At 33.9% G+C, this 14,541-nt stretch overlaps 2 protein-coding genes across 7 annotated transcripts; one reads left to right on the top strand and one right to left on the bottom strand.

The window, feature by feature from the left end:
* The first annotated feature begins 602 nt into the window (after window positions 1-602).
* Window positions 603-10,036, top strand: LOC107226823 (enoyl-CoA delta isomerase 1, mitochondrial). 4 transcript variants are annotated; one of them, XM_046738964.1, is made up of 6 exons: window positions 603-1,091; window positions 6,813-6,926; window positions 7,777-8,048; window positions 8,498-8,676; window positions 9,324-9,445; window positions 9,666-10,036. In XM_046738964.1, exons 2-6 carry the CDS (start codon window positions 6,815-6,817, stop codon window positions 9,824-9,826), a joined length of 846 nt encoding a protein of 281 aa, XP_046594920.1. In that variant the 5' UTR covers window positions 603-1,091; window positions 6,813-6,814; the 3' UTR covers window positions 9,827-10,036. The 4 variants fall into 4 exon arrangements, with proteins under 4 accessions (XP_046594920.1, XP_015523250.1, XP_015523239.1 ...); XM_015667764.2 differs by lacking the exon at window positions 603-1,091 and adding an exon at window positions 6,173-6,454; XM_015667753.2 differs by lacking the exon at window positions 603-1,091 and adding an exon at window positions 6,173-6,471.
* A 7-nt stretch (window positions 10,037-10,043) lies between these two features.
* LOC107226790 (dynein regulatory complex subunit 3) lies at window positions 10,044-14,516 on the bottom strand. 3 transcript variants are annotated; one of them, XM_046738958.1, is made up of 10 exons: window positions 14,417-14,516; window positions 13,613-13,805; window positions 13,108-13,391; window positions 12,702-12,874; window positions 12,312-12,469; window positions 11,671-11,863; window positions 11,213-11,420; window positions 10,676-10,930; window positions 10,433-10,509; window positions 10,044-10,264 (listed from the first exon to the last, which is right to left on the bottom strand). In XM_046738958.1, the coding sequence occupies exons 2-10, from the start codon at window positions 13,788-13,790 to the stop codon at window positions 10,117-10,119; spliced, it is 1,674 nt and encodes a 557-aa protein (XP_046594914.1). In that variant the 5' UTR covers window positions 13,791-13,805; window positions 14,417-14,516; the 3' UTR covers window positions 10,044-10,116. The 3 variants fall into 3 exon arrangements, with proteins under 3 accessions (XP_046594914.1, XP_046594915.1, XP_015523196.2); XM_046738959.1 differs by lacking the exon at window positions 14,417-14,516 and adding an exon at window positions 13,895-14,397; XM_015667710.2 differs by lacking the exon at window positions 14,417-14,516 and adding an exon at window positions 13,895-14,397 and having other exon boundaries at window positions 13,613-13,798.
* Window positions 14,517-14,541: the final 25 nt, after the last annotated feature.

The following is a 14,541-nucleotide window of genomic DNA, read 5'->3' as shown; positions in this document are numbered from 1 at the left end:
AATCGTCTCGAATCGAAAACCTGATTATGTGGGAATATTTCTTACATTCACTTTCACGAGTACACTGCTTCCGTTGACTAAAAAATATCTTATGTCGCTTACAATTAGTGCTGTACTTGCGTTTTTCACGTAGGGGATTTTCATTGGCCGCTCGCGGCGCGGGAAAGCTTTTTTCGCTCTAGGGTTTAAAAGACTCCAAAATTTATATTTCAGGTAAAAATACATAATAGGTTTCGTTTATCATGGCATTCCACTCATTAAATTGCTACTGTATCGATTTTAACCGGAGTGAAGACCGGCCCAATGGGTATATAAAACTTGTACACATCAGGATACTTTTATATAAGTACATATATTGAGGCAATTAGATCTTCACCAAAATTCGCGATACGGAAGTCTGACGATCTCGTTGTGAGTGGGGTTTTCCCAGGATTTCGCTTCTGCTATTGGTTGAATACCGGGAAAATCCCACTTCGGTGTGCACTGAAGTGAACTTACAATCGACGTTGGAATACTGATTTGGTATTCCCCGAATTGAATACGTAGACTTCCCCCTTCCTACCACTGGTATAAAAGGCGCTTTCAAACTCCATCTTAGTGCAGACGCGGTGTGGGTGCGATTGTACTGTGTATAAAACCTCTTGACATATAACTAAACGAAGCGCGTCATTGCAGTACTATTGCCCTCAGCGGAGCTTGTGAGGCCCGTATGGCCTTAAAAGCTCCGTCTGAGGGGTAAACTGCAATTTCGATGTAACAACGAACTAATAACTTGCTTCGATTGTATCTATATAGTAACAATTTTACACAGCTATTTTAGTCTAGATGAAGTTTAAAATCGTCAGCCTATAATTAGGTTAAAGTGGTAAACTTATCGTACATTAAATATTTTTACATAATGAAGATTTTAAATCTGCAGCTATTAATAAACCGCAATGTTTGTCTAAAAGTGTACCTATAATTATAACAAAACTAATTCAATATTTGTAACAAGCATATCGATTTTAAAATCATTCTTCGGCGCAACACTGGATAAAATAGATTGCAACAAGGTCTGCACCCTCATTCACCGCTCCGCAGGTTGTTATTTGGTAAGTCACGTTTTAATGTCGCTAAAATTCACATTACTTGAAGCTTATACTACATGTATACTATTTTTAAAACGTGTGGAAGAATTAAAAGCCGGCCGCTGTATGGCCGATCTTTTGATTTCAAATTACATTTAAAGTAGGTTGGCACTGTACGGTTTTCATACCGATAAAATATATGCTGTTTACGATTAAAGCTTATTCGTATATTATTTCGGTAACATCTGGAAGAATTAGAAGCCGACTCTGTATCGCTTGAAACTGGTTTTCAGATAGTAACTGCGAGGCTTCAATAGTAAGAAAACCTATATATATAATATTATTTTCATCAACTTTGGTGAGATCAGAAAAGTGTAACTGGTTTCGGTCGAAATTTACTTTTTATAATTTCAACGAAACTTTACGTTCTTGCACCTCTAGAATCCGAAAAACAGGATCTTACAATGAATTGATTTTCATGAAAAATTGCCATGTACCGATTTGAAATACTAATTCTACCGGAATTGAATTGAGTTTCAACGTTTTACCGACTAACTTATACTTTTTCATCGTTTATAATTTTTTCTAAATGACCAATTATGTCTTCCGAGTTTATTTAGTTATTTAAAAAAAATTTTATACAATTTTTTGTTCTTTATTAAAAAAAAGATGTGCATTTTTTTTCTCTTTGCCTACTGATAAACCTACACAATTACCTTTTTGACGAAATGCATCGCGCAAAAAATTAATGTTTCGGCTTGTTTTCCGGCCTGAGTGTATGCTGTATTAGGTATAATACTTAAACGATGTGCTTAAAGCTAATTCGTGTGTATACCACCAAAGCAAGTTGGGCACCAAAATAGTAGCATACTCTGGAAGTTTAGAGTTTAGATGTTTGGTTCGAAAACCTACAAATGGCATGATTTGTTTTCCGAATTTTCACATCAAGTTCAGAGTATAAAAGGCAATTCTTTTTATAGAACACGAGCATGTTTTACGTGTTTTTTTTCATGCGTGTTTTTCATTTTTGTGCCGATGTATGATTAAGTTTTCTAATCCACAATATCTTAAATTACTGTTATATCGCGAAATTGTATGAAACCTTCTATTTTGAAAGTACTCTAAGAAACATTTTGTTTAGGGTGGATTCCTCGTCAATTCGGCGATTCGCAATTTCTGGATCACCTTCACAAATTTGTTCACTGATTTTTTAAATTGTTTCTCTTGTTCTAAAACACTGATTATTTGTTTCAGTGTCTGAGAAATAGGCGTTATGTGCTGTAATTTTCATTTTAATTCAGACACGGTTCACCAGCATTTTGAATAAAATGGTAAAAGTGTTTTAGAACCGAAGAAACAATGAAATAAATCAGCGAATAACTGCAATAGCGAAGGTCTGCGAGTTATGAATGGTTCTGTAGAAAATTTTCAAAATGGAAATTATACTATTTCAACGCGAGGAGTATGAATTATAGTAACAAATTCTGCACTGTACCAAGTAATAAAGGGAAGACTGAAACAAAGTGGGGCAGTTCAGGAATAAAGTGAGAAATAATGCTGTTTTCTTTATGCACTTTCTTCGGAAGTGCCTCACCTTCCCTTGAGGATCGAAAACGAGAAAAAAAAATTCAATTTTTATTGCAGCTTTCAAAGTAAAATATTTCCGACGGTTACAAGTGAACAAGAAGAGAAAAATTTCATTCAAAGAACGATAATCATGTGCTTTTGTCAAGTGTCCTACTTTGTACTTTCCATCTACAATCCAAACTGTGCACGTCGTCTTTATCTCTCGATCTATGCAGTTCTCTTCGCGACTCTATAATTACTCGTCCCCACGCATACATTACACGTTTACGATCAATAAATCACCTAGTGCTATATGATCTACGAAATCCATTTTCACTTTCAACACCTCAATCAATAATCTTCATCCCAGTTGTTTTTAAACGCAAAAGCGAACTTGAACCCAATCGCACTCTACCCCCTGCCGCTCGGAAATAAACGACCCTCAAGTCGTTACAAACTTCCTCTTTGATATTAAACAATTTTCGTCTGAAACTTTTTAGTTTTCGAGATATTGTAATGGCTCGTTTAAAAGGGAACATCCTGTATAATCGAATTTTCAACTTGTCCCATTGTACTCCTGGTCTATCTCTGATGTGACGATTCGAGTTTGTCATTCTGCACCCGTGTAGAAATATCGAATGCAGGTGTCCACAAATTTATTTCTGCCTTTTATAGTACTGACAATACACCTTAGATTTGTATGAATTTCGGATTCTATACATGTTTATTGTACTTGAAGAAAAAAAGTAACTTGGAATATGCTAAAAATTATTGTTGATGAAATGAGAACACTATTTGTAAATGTTATTGCGGTGCAGCCCAACAATCGGAAAAGGATAAAAACGGATTGAGAATTTCAATACGATCTATTCCGATTTCTTTATCCAAACGGATGTTTTGTATTCTTTGAAAAGAATTAATTCGGATGGAAAGAATTGAATCGGATTGATAATTGCCATCCCTTATTCTAAATATATAATTGAAACGAACAAGCTATTAGAGGTGGCATTGTCGCGAATATGACGGGATAGGAAATAACAGGTAAAATCGAATAGAAACGAATAAACAGATTAAAATGAACAGTGTCTCATTGGAATAACTCATGCTTAATTCGCAAACTTAAAGAAATGAGATTCATAATTCTGCTAATCGTTCCGTTTCTATTCTTTTCCGGTTGTTGGGAGAGTTGCGGTTTGACTGCATTTTTTAGCTATTCATTTGGATGCGTTTTGAGGGTAGTTGTTCGGTTAGGATTAACAAAAGCTCATTTTAAGGTGTCACATTTGGCTGAAGATGATATCAAAGTTGTCAATATTAATAATACTCATTATACTTGCTATGTCTGTTCGAGAATTTTCTTACCATTTTTTATTCATCAATTTCTTTATTAACCCGTTACTCGAATTTATTTTCTGGAATGTCAAAAATGTTGATTCGTTGGAGTGTTAAATACAGGTTGGAGACGTACGCGATTATCTGGCTCGTTTAGTTCGAATTTTTGTTTTGAATTATCAGAGCAAACTTATGCGGCGGGTGATAAGTTCTATTCTGGAATAACGTAGGTTAGCCGATTTTTTTATAGGTTCATTAGAGTCGGACGAACATATTTTCACCTATGCCCTAAAATGTTAGGTCCGGGTCTGTCCGTAACGATTGTTTAAACTTTTGAGGCCTCACATTTTGTTAAATAACGTCTTTGTTATGGGTCATACACGAAAACTGTTCAAACAAAAGTTGTCCGTCTCATCATTGTCGATAAAACAAGCTGTCGTGAGATCAATTTCCTCTATTTGTTCAGTTGCAAAATGCAAAATGCCGTGGAAAAAAAAATTCAACGTCCAATACTTTTCGACCGCAGCCTGCGGGCTTGGGTCAGCGATTCGGCTGCTGATTTTTTTCAAGAAAGTAAGTTATAAAAAAAGACGATTCTCCAAATTTGAGCTTAATATAAGAAAATCTGGTGGCTATAGAAATTTTTGAAGTTATTAATAATTCAATTTTTCAGTTATTTTCACGCTTTTTTCATGGGAGCTCTATGGAACTTAAAGACTCGAATCAAACGGCATTCCCCTTCTCTAACCTTGTATTTTTGAGAAAAAAATAGTGTTTTACTCCAAAGCAAAATCGAGTTTAATTAGGACCCTTTTCATGAACTACTATTTTAGCAAAATTTCGCATAACTTTGAAACGCTGCCAAGTCAAGAATTTTCCATGTAGACGGCCAATCGACGGCTCAAATTTTTTGTCTAGGTATACTTTATCACAACCTACACGAATTATTATTAATTACCACGTTCCTTTTTATATACGGCCTCGCAAAACCAACTGATTTCTGAAAAATCGCTGTTTTCAGATAGCTGTAACTTTTTTCTATCAACTCGAAATCGGTTGAAATTTTCAACGAATATACTTCATTCTATCCCCAAACAACACTGAAAATGTCCAGCTAGGAGTCGAAGTTGTTAACGAGCTGTGAATTTTCAAAATGTTCAAGTTTCCCACATAATATTTCGTATTTCATGGCATTATCAACGACTTCTTGAATTGCGCGTGGAAAATTTACACTTGTCGATTATTAACCTAAATAAAAAAAAATGAAGAGCTTTCAAAACTACATACTGAAGTAATGTTATAAAAATATGGCTTACATCCCTATAATTTGTGTCGCCCTAAGAAAAAAACTCATTGACTGCGAGAATAGGATATTTATAGCAGTATAAAATATTTTTATTTATCATTCGTAAAAAATTTCAAGTCGCCCAAAAATTGTGATTTTCGAGTATAAAATTTTTTTTTCATTTATGTAAAGTACTAGTAACGAACTGACTCCATGATTTTTTGGCAACCCGTGGGCCAATCACATAAGAAAGGGCAGACGATATACGGATTTTGGCTTGTCGTGGATTGTTGCTCAACTATATAACACAGCCAAAAAAGCCTTGAAGGATAATTTTGAAGACACTTCATATTACCTGTACCATGAGTTTCAAAGCCACACGTTGTTTACTCATGAATTTATAACAAGAAATGTGAATTTTTTTTTCCACGGCATTTTGCATTTTGCAACTGAACAAATAGAGGAAATTGATCTCACGACAGCTTGTTTTATCGACAATGATGAGACGGACAACTTTTGTTTGAACAGTTTTCATGTATGACCCATAACAAAGAAGTTATTTAAGAAAATGTGGGGCCTCAAAAGTTTAAACAATCGTTACGGACAGACCCGAACCTAACATTTTGGGGCATAGGTGAAAATATGTTCGTCCGTCTCTAATGAACCTAAAAAAAAATCGGCTAACCTACGTTATTCCAGAATAGAAGTCAGTCAATTTTATAGCTTATTCGTGTGGACTATTAGTATACAACCTAATTGTAGTCTATTTGGATCTCCCTTTGCTCATCGGAGCTAAGAATTGCATAAAATGCCTTATCCCCCCCCCCCCCCCCTCTCTGCCTCTACTACTCTTCCAGCTCGACCGTACGGCCGGTCAAGTACTCGAATTCCACCGCGTGAGCTCGTTGTCGGCTAGTATCTGTTTGGCCGCAAGGTTGATGTGATTTCGCTTCTGTGATATTTTCACATTAGTGCACGTCAGTGGATATCTCAGGCTGTACAGTCAGAGATGGTACAGTAGTCAAACTGGTATTCAACGCGGTCGATAAAAACGGTCTACAGCAGCCTCTTGAGTGTAATATCCACTGTCTTTAATTATCGCTGCTGATTATTTATTGCCCGATAAGTATCAAGTCATTATATAAGAGTGCTAGAAGAATACTAACGTTTCATTTTGAAACGAATTTACTGAGAACCCTATACAGTAAGTAATATTTAAAGGTGAGTGGGTGATGTTTGTCAAGCTACTCACGACTTTAGTTTCGCGTAAAAAGAATGGAATACGATGAATCTGATTTTATTTACATTTAGTTAATGAAAAACCGTGTAGTTCAAAGTTCACGTGGAGTTTTGTAGTTGAATACGATGTTTTTGTTCATTGCATGAAGGATAAGCAGAATGAGTACATGTTGCTTATCCTTCATGCCATAAGATTCTGAAAATTCTGAATTTGTCAAGTAGCGATAATTTTCAAGGATGTATCATTACGCTAGCATTACAAAGTTCAACTTGATAAAGCAGCATATAGCTGGTAATATGCTACATTTCTCTATTTTTCCTAGCCATGGCCGCACTAAGAAGGTACACGACTGCTAAGTTTCTGACAATGGGTCAGTTGAGAAAGCAATATTCATCTGCTGCCAAGTTAGTTGATGTAAATGTAAGCGATAAAACAGGTAAGGATAAGAATGGGTAAGGACTCATTATATTATAATGATTGTTGATTTTGCTTTTCCTTTATTATTCAAATGCACTACTATATTAAAGTGATGGTAAATATCCTACGTATGCACATACATCCAATAAAGCTGATTGTTTATCTGATAGCTGAAAGTCTCTCGTTAGTTGTAAATACATAAGAAACACAACAGTCAATTATATAATTATAATATATTGACAACTGTTCAGTCACCTTGACTCCATGATACTGCAATGAAAAGTATGAAACTAAAGCCAGTGGTTTCGTTTGCTGACCTAATGAAACTTCTGGCAATTAGAACAATGCTATGCAATTTTATATCTGTAATCCTGTATAATTATCATTTTCCCATGATATTTGACAAAATTTTTAATCATGGACTTAACTGCCATATTTCAATCAATATGAATACATTCGGCCGATAGCTTCAACTTTTATTTGTAACGTCTTTTACGAAATTTTATTGTTGGCAGATCATTGCATCAGAAACTCGATACAAAATTTCTCTTCATTAAAATTTTTCATCATAATGAAAAAGATACTGCAGAAGACTTGTATAACTATATTTTGGACAAATTGTTTTAGAATATCAGTCGTTATAATTCCACAAGACGTCTGAAAAATTTAGAACTTCATAGTCAACCTATTCTCTCTATTGTCAACATCAGAGACTCAGGATCGTTGTTGTAAATTTGGCATCTTTGAATTGTATGCTATCCAGCTACTATTTTTAAAATAAGCACTTACCGATTCATAACTTTATGACCCAATTTCCAAGAATCATAATCCCGCGTCGCTCAAATAATTATATTATTTTAAATACACAGGTATCGCTACAGTGTCGATGAATAAACCACCAGTAAACAGTTTAAATCTGGAATTCATCACAGAACTGAATTACAATTTTCAAGAACTGGAGAAAAGCAAATGCCGAGGTATTATATTGACCTCAGCTTTGCCAAAAGTATTTTCAGCTGGATTAGATATCTTGGAAATGTATAAGCCAGACTTAAAACGTGCAGAAAGCTTTTGGCGTGCACTTCAGGACCTTTGGTTGACTTTGTACGGTTTAGCGCTACCTACTGCAGCTGCAGTCAATGTATGTTCAACTTATTCTTGCTGTGGTTGTCATGTTATATATGTGTATGGGGGAAACTTTGTCTCAATTCAACATTCAAATTTAATAAGAAATGCCTCGCAGTGAAATAAACTGTAAATTTCTGAATTCAATCTCGAATTTTACCAAAAATATGAAAAGAACGACTTATTTGTTCATAAAGTGTAAAAGTTCTGATAATGCATTGGTATCAACCTTTTGCAATGAATACTATAAAAATAAATATCTTCTTGAAATCTTTGACAAAGATTCCTCAAAACCAATCATGACATTGTAATACGAATAATCATAACCAGATATTATACTGAAGAAGTATACTGAAGTTGGCAAACACATTAAATAACAGAAGTAGCTTAAAGATAGAAACGTAAGTACAAAATTCGTGTATCATATTCCATTCGAATTCGAATTCCATGCTATGTAAATTTCAGGGTGCTAGTCCTGCGGGTGGCTGTCTCCTCGCAACGTCTTGTGAGTATCGAGTTTTCGTTGAAGGAAAACATACAATAGGACTGAACGAAACACAATTGGGTATAATTGCTCCTAAATGGTTCCAGGATACATTTGTTAATGTAATCGGTCAACGTCAAGGAGAAATATCACTGTTGCGGTAATTAGTATTATTTACCGTTCACAAATAACGATGAATTATTTAATTCAATATTTATACGAGTGGAAGTTTCATTTCGTTTCATTTAATCGGTGAAGGTCACTGATGCCTATCTTTTCATCAAATTTCATCTAGATTCAAATACCTAGAAAAGTGATGGGCATTATCTACAAGGCCATCTCCATTGGCTTTGCAAATTTATGAATACATAATTCAATATTCCATATTTTCGAAGAGAAATATTCTTCCGTTGGCTTCAGTTCAGATTTAATATTTTGCGATCAATATTGTAGAATTTGAAGGTGTCGCAATTCATAGAAAGTTAAATTGTTTTCTACAAATGTGGAAGTATAGATACTTTAGTATAATATTTTTGCCGGCAAGCTTGAATCTTATGCTATATTTTTTTTCTTGACCTAGTGTAACAAATATTAATGTTCTTAATCGTAATAATAACTACTTGTTTGTATGTTTGAGCTCATTGAAAAATGCGGAAAAGTGAAATAATTTATAAAACCAATAAGGGTGGCTTAATACGTCCTGCCCAAACACGTAATAAGTTTTTTTTCGTACTTTAATGGATAAAATCGCAAAAAAATAAATGAAACCTCCCTCATGTAAGTGTAACAATTGGCATTCATATACAGAGGTTCGCTTTACACACCAGAAGAGGCACTAAAAATTGGTCTGGTCGATGAATTAGCTACAAATAAAGAAGAAGCAATCGCTAAGTGCGAAAAATATATTGCAGCTTATGCTAAAATATCACGTGAGTATTATGTGATAAATGTGATAATCTTTTAACATTATTACAATAGATCAGTGGCATTACATGCTTAGAACATATGTATATATTATGTATGCATTATGAAGATATCATTGCAAAATCAAATACAATGTGAAAATCTTTAAGTCTCGGTATTCTGTGTGATAATATTAACTGTATTATTTTAGAATACAGATATTCTAATACAAATTTTGTTCTGCAGCTGGTGCAAGGTCCGCAACGAAGCATCAGTTAAGGAAGTCAGCACTCTCATGGCTTGAAAAAAATAGAGATTTTGATGTGAAAATATTCATTGGCTTCTTAGAGCAACCACAGGTACAAAAGGGTTTGGATATGTACATCCAGAGCTTAAAAAAGAAGTGAAACCGCTGAAGCTAACAGTAACGATACGTCATGCCATAACAGCCCCCACCTGACAGAGCTGTGATATATGGCGAATACAATAGATTTTTCTACTTTACAATGCAGATAAGAAATAAAAATATTTTGATATGAATTTATTTACCGTGAATTTTTTTGAGTATGTTATATTTGAAATAGGTACTAATAAACAGTAGGAATGGATAAAACGTTTATTGTTTATACATTTAATTCATTTTGTTCACAGTATTATGAAACAAACTGGCTTTATAAGAAATCAGTTGCTTTATGTTTTATTGCTCAAGTACTGCAGCAATATCTGGATCGTCAGTGTTCACGTATAACGGCTGCTGTAATTGTAGTGCATCAAATTCTTCCCGTTGACACTCAAGAAAATGGGAAATTTCTAGTATCTTCTGACGGTTCCGGTTACTTTCATTCCTTAAAACAGAAAAACGAAGACCACCTCGACTTTACTAATATGGTTACTACTCGAAAAATATAGGTCACAAATTCTACAGTCTACAGTCTATTTTAAAAACGAGACAGATCTCGTGTATCTTGGATATTTGTGGTTTAAATTATCTCAATAGTTATGCTGCTACTTACTCTGCCAATTTTTCAATCTTCCCTTCAAGCCAACCATTAAGTCGACTTGTTAGACGATCTTCACGCCCATCGATGATCTGAATAAGCAGAATTTAAAAGAATTTTATGAGAGCCCATGTCATTTATCATGTTGTTTTGATCATTATGCAACTGCTCGAAAAACGTAAGCGATGAAAAACGACATTTGTTGATTTTAAATAGCTTAATATTTATTCGTGCACTCAAATAAGCATATAAGCATACCTGGAGATGTAGATCATGGGATGCTGCCAAATTGTTATTCAAAATGTCCTTATCACCGATTATATCCGTTACACTAGGTGACATTTTACTATCTTCCGTAGCCTGACTTGTATTCATAACAACACTAGCTATTCCAGCAATGTTGTCGGTATATTCGGCTTCCAGATTTCTCATTAATGAGAATATATTCTGGGCTGCTTCTAAGAACGATCCAACCATATCTGTCATATGCTGTTTGAACACTTCGTTTATATCCTGCAGATATGTCATTGTTAATATATAATTATCAGTATTTGTTGCAATCAATACTTATAAAAAGCTGCAGGTCAAACGTCGCAAGTGTGTCTAATTGATTTGCTCGGTCAATATTAGTTTTATTAAGCAATAGGAGGTATTTGGAGAACTCTGATTACTTGTGCAATCCAAATCAAATGTTTATCATGTATGACTAACTTTGCCTTGTGTGAAACTATATGAATAGCTGAAAGGAATACCAGTAATTCATTCAACACCAGTGATAAATAAATGGATACACACTTCCATTTGGTCATGAAGAATCACTTCCTTGTGCATGAGCTTTGTCCAGGTTCTAGCCACCAAGTCACTGAATTCTTCGGACAGCTGACGAGCTTTGTCTAATTTTTCTTCGAGAACTTCAGTCTCCAACTCTTCAGTCATTGATTGCATAAGTGCTTTTACGTCTGCTAAGATTTCAGCCTTTCTATCCATTATTTCATCCATCATCCTTTATACAAAAAAATTTCAATTGAAAGAAATGCTAATAAATTTATTTGTCCGAAGAATATGATTAGCATTTTTTTGTGTATTTATACTTGTAATTTAATGAAAGTCTCATTTATTGTGAAATTGTTTTAATAGTATGAATAATTGACGAAATCTGTGATTTATTTTTACTAATTATTGACATTTGCGATTATACACTTTATATTCATATTATTATTATATGAATTATGTAAGGTATATCTGGTACTTACATTTGGGAATCTTTCTGAATGTCGTCTTCACCTTTAGTGACTAAATCTTCAAACATTTTTATTTCGTTGGACCTTCGGATTTGTTCAGCTAGCCCCAGTTCATACAAATCTTTGCAAAGTTCCATGAACTTTACTTTATACTCCGCATATGCAGATCGTGCATCTTCGCTGAGTGTTAAGAAGTCGTTACCTTCTGTAATGAAGTATTTCTGAATCAAAATGTGAATTTTACATATTTTCAGACATTCAATTTTCAAATATTATGGTAAAATTCACACTTAAGACGGAAATTTTATTTATTGAATATTTTTCTGCTTGAAAAGCCTGATAGGCATTGATAGATCACGATTAGATATTAAAGAATATCATAGAATACGAGCCACAAACACGATACACAGTGATAAGTCTATGGTGTTTCTGAAATCCATTCTATAATATTCTATTAGAATCTTACAAATCCTCTCAAACTTTTCCAGTAGGGCTAGATTAACGAAAAAAAAAATCGTATCCCAGACGAATAAGCGTAGTTTGATGCCAAATAGAAAGTATTGATGTCTTAAGATAAAGAGAATAATATTTAAGATATTGTTGATAAAAGCAAAAAGAATTAAAAGAGAAAATTTTCTTTCTTTCATAATTACCCTTGTCTTTTTCAAACATTTTATTGAACAAGTAGTCGTCATCGAGATATTCCACGTAAGATATGGATAATAATGCAACATTTTCCTCAAATGCTGCTTGCTTGTCCAACTTTTCTTGTTCTTTAGCTTCTTCTTCCAACAAATTACTAATGATTCGACTAAAACATTTAAGTATACAAACTGATTATCATTAATTCTGTTTAAACGCATCTAGGATAAAACTTGAACAATGCATTATTAATTTCTTCCTGCAATTCTTTTACTATAATATTTATATCCCATGATGGCCTGCAATATCTGGCGGTATTAAAAATACTCTAAATTATGAGCATGAGTGGATTTTTACAAATCAATCTAACTCTGTCGATTTACGGGAAATATGAAATTTACTAATGTTCATCAGCGGCAGCCTGGCGTTCTCGGTCCGTTATCATTTTGTACTGAAGATAGATTAATTGTGGTATAAAGGCAATCAAATAGTTCAAATATCCTTCTTTTTCCATGCACGAATTTCCAGAGACATTTAAACTCCGTAATTTTTTGAATTTCCGTAAATACATGACCTGTAAAAATTTAGCAATTATGCTGACCATGAAATTTAAGCAAATTGGAGCCCTACATATAGCTATCAATAATAATTTAATTACAGTGCGATAATTTAAGATTGGTTGATTCAATGATTGAAAAAGTATAAGAATTTCTAGGTGATAATTGACTAAGTTAAAAAAAAATAACAATAATAACAATAACACACATGATGCGAAATTAGAACTTATGTAGAAGAATAATGAATTACATGATGCCAATCGGCAATATTGTTATTTCCAATACTGAAAATTGTAAGTTCATTCAAATCGTCGATTCCCTGAATAAGACTAATTTGATTCTCATACAGCAATAAAATTTCCAAACATTTCAAATGGTTCAAATTCTCCATAGTTTCGATATGGTTGAACGACAGATCAAGCTCTTTTAAATTAATCAGGACATCCAAGTTAACAATCCTTTCAATTTTGTTGTTGCTCAGTTTTAATTTCACCAAGTTTGGCATTAACCATAGGTGGTCTATATTTAAAATATCTAAAAAAGATAAAAGTAATGAGTATAAGGAACTATTTTGTTCTGAAATAGGATTCGACACTACATTACAAAAAAAAAAAAAACAATTTAACAGCTAGCACGAAGTTTTCCGAGTCTTCATATTCGTACACTCGATGTAAGACCATCGACGTTTATTAATTTTTTTTCGACACCCTACCGCGCCCGTGTTGGATCCCACATAATATCCATAGGTTTCTTACTAAGAAATTCGATTCGAATTTCTGTCACTTCTTCCAGGTTTATCCCATCCTCTACGAACAATCTTCCAGCTTCCTTTTTTGGCCCTTGGTCAATTATTAAAGCCACGAGCATTTTTTGGTCTATCACCCCAGGTTCTGCGGATTCTTGCAATATTATCGGTTTGTCTTCAGTCTTCATAATTTATACTGCGTTCTAAAAACTCTTCGTTGTATTTTGTATGTTTAAATGAAATACAACGATGAAGAAACTGGTGTATGCAGTTGTACGAAACGTTAACTCACGTGAATAATTTTAGCATTCAAAATTCACGTATCAGCTAGTTCAAAATGTGGGATGGTCTGATGTAAAATTTAACCTTAGAATTCACATTTGCTTGGTATTCATATCAACAAAATAGTTTCCCGTTTCCATAGCGATATAGATATTTATACTTTCGTCGCAATGAGCCTGATGACATGACTCATTGAACATTACTATATCGATTCTTTGTTTTTGCCACGTTACAAAATGCACATTCAAGACTAAATCGAATTAAAAGCAATTAGATTTTAATGATAAAGCATTTTTTTTCGCATGATCGAATTCGAAAACTTTGAAAATGAGATTATAAAAATTCGTGATTGTTGAATTTCAAACTTTGCTCCGATTTGAAAATCCGATCGTAAATATGGCATCACGCCTCAGTTTTCAGGCAAAATGTATATTAAAAATAAGAAATTGTCGTAATAAATATAGACGCAATTGACGAATCCCAGTTCATTACACTCATTATCCGAACGATGTTGACTATAGGCATTACTTACGCCTCGTCTTCCGAGGCGTTTGAATATGCGTAGCAAGCATTCAATCGAGGCGGCCATTTTGATTTTTGAGCCAATAGGCGGTCATTTAGCGAAGCCAGTGCAGCTGCGTCACGGAAAATGGAGTA

The sequence above is a fragment of the Neodiprion lecontei genome, chromosome 4 (genome assembly GCF_021901455.1).
Source record: "Neodiprion lecontei isolate iyNeoLeco1 chromosome 4, iyNeoLeco1.1, whole genome shotgun sequence".
In the NCBI taxonomy this organism is placed as follows: domain Eukaryota; kingdom Metazoa; phylum Arthropoda; class Insecta; order Hymenoptera; family Diprionidae; genus Neodiprion; species Neodiprion lecontei.
The sequence above is the reverse complement of the archived record's forward strand: the minus strand, read 5'-3'. Positions and strand labels throughout refer to the sequence as shown.

Coding starts and splice junctions, on each gene's coding strand:
- LOC107226823 (XM_046738964.1), top strand. CDS start 6,815: ATGGCCGCACTAAGAAGGTACACGACTGCTAAGTTTCTGACAATGGGT. Junction 8,049..8,497: donor CTACTGCAGCTGCAGTCAAT/GTATGTTCAACT, acceptor TGTAAATTTCAG/GGTGCTAGTCCTGCGGGTGG. Junction 8,677..9,323: donor GGAGAAATATCACTGTTGCG/GTAATTAGTATT, acceptor ATTCATATACAG/AGGTTCGCTTTACACACCAG.
- LOC107226790 (XM_046738958.1), bottom strand. CDS start 13,790: ATGAAGACTGAAGACAAACCGATAATATTGCAAGAATCCGCAGAACCT. Junction 13,392..13,612: donor AATTCGAATCGAATTTCTTA/GTAAGAAACCTA, acceptor TATCTTTTTTAG/ATATTTTAAATATAGACCAC. Junction 12,470..12,701: donor GCTGCCGCTGATGAACATTA/GTAAATTTCATA, acceptor TAAATGTTTTAG/TCGAATCATTAGTAATTTGT.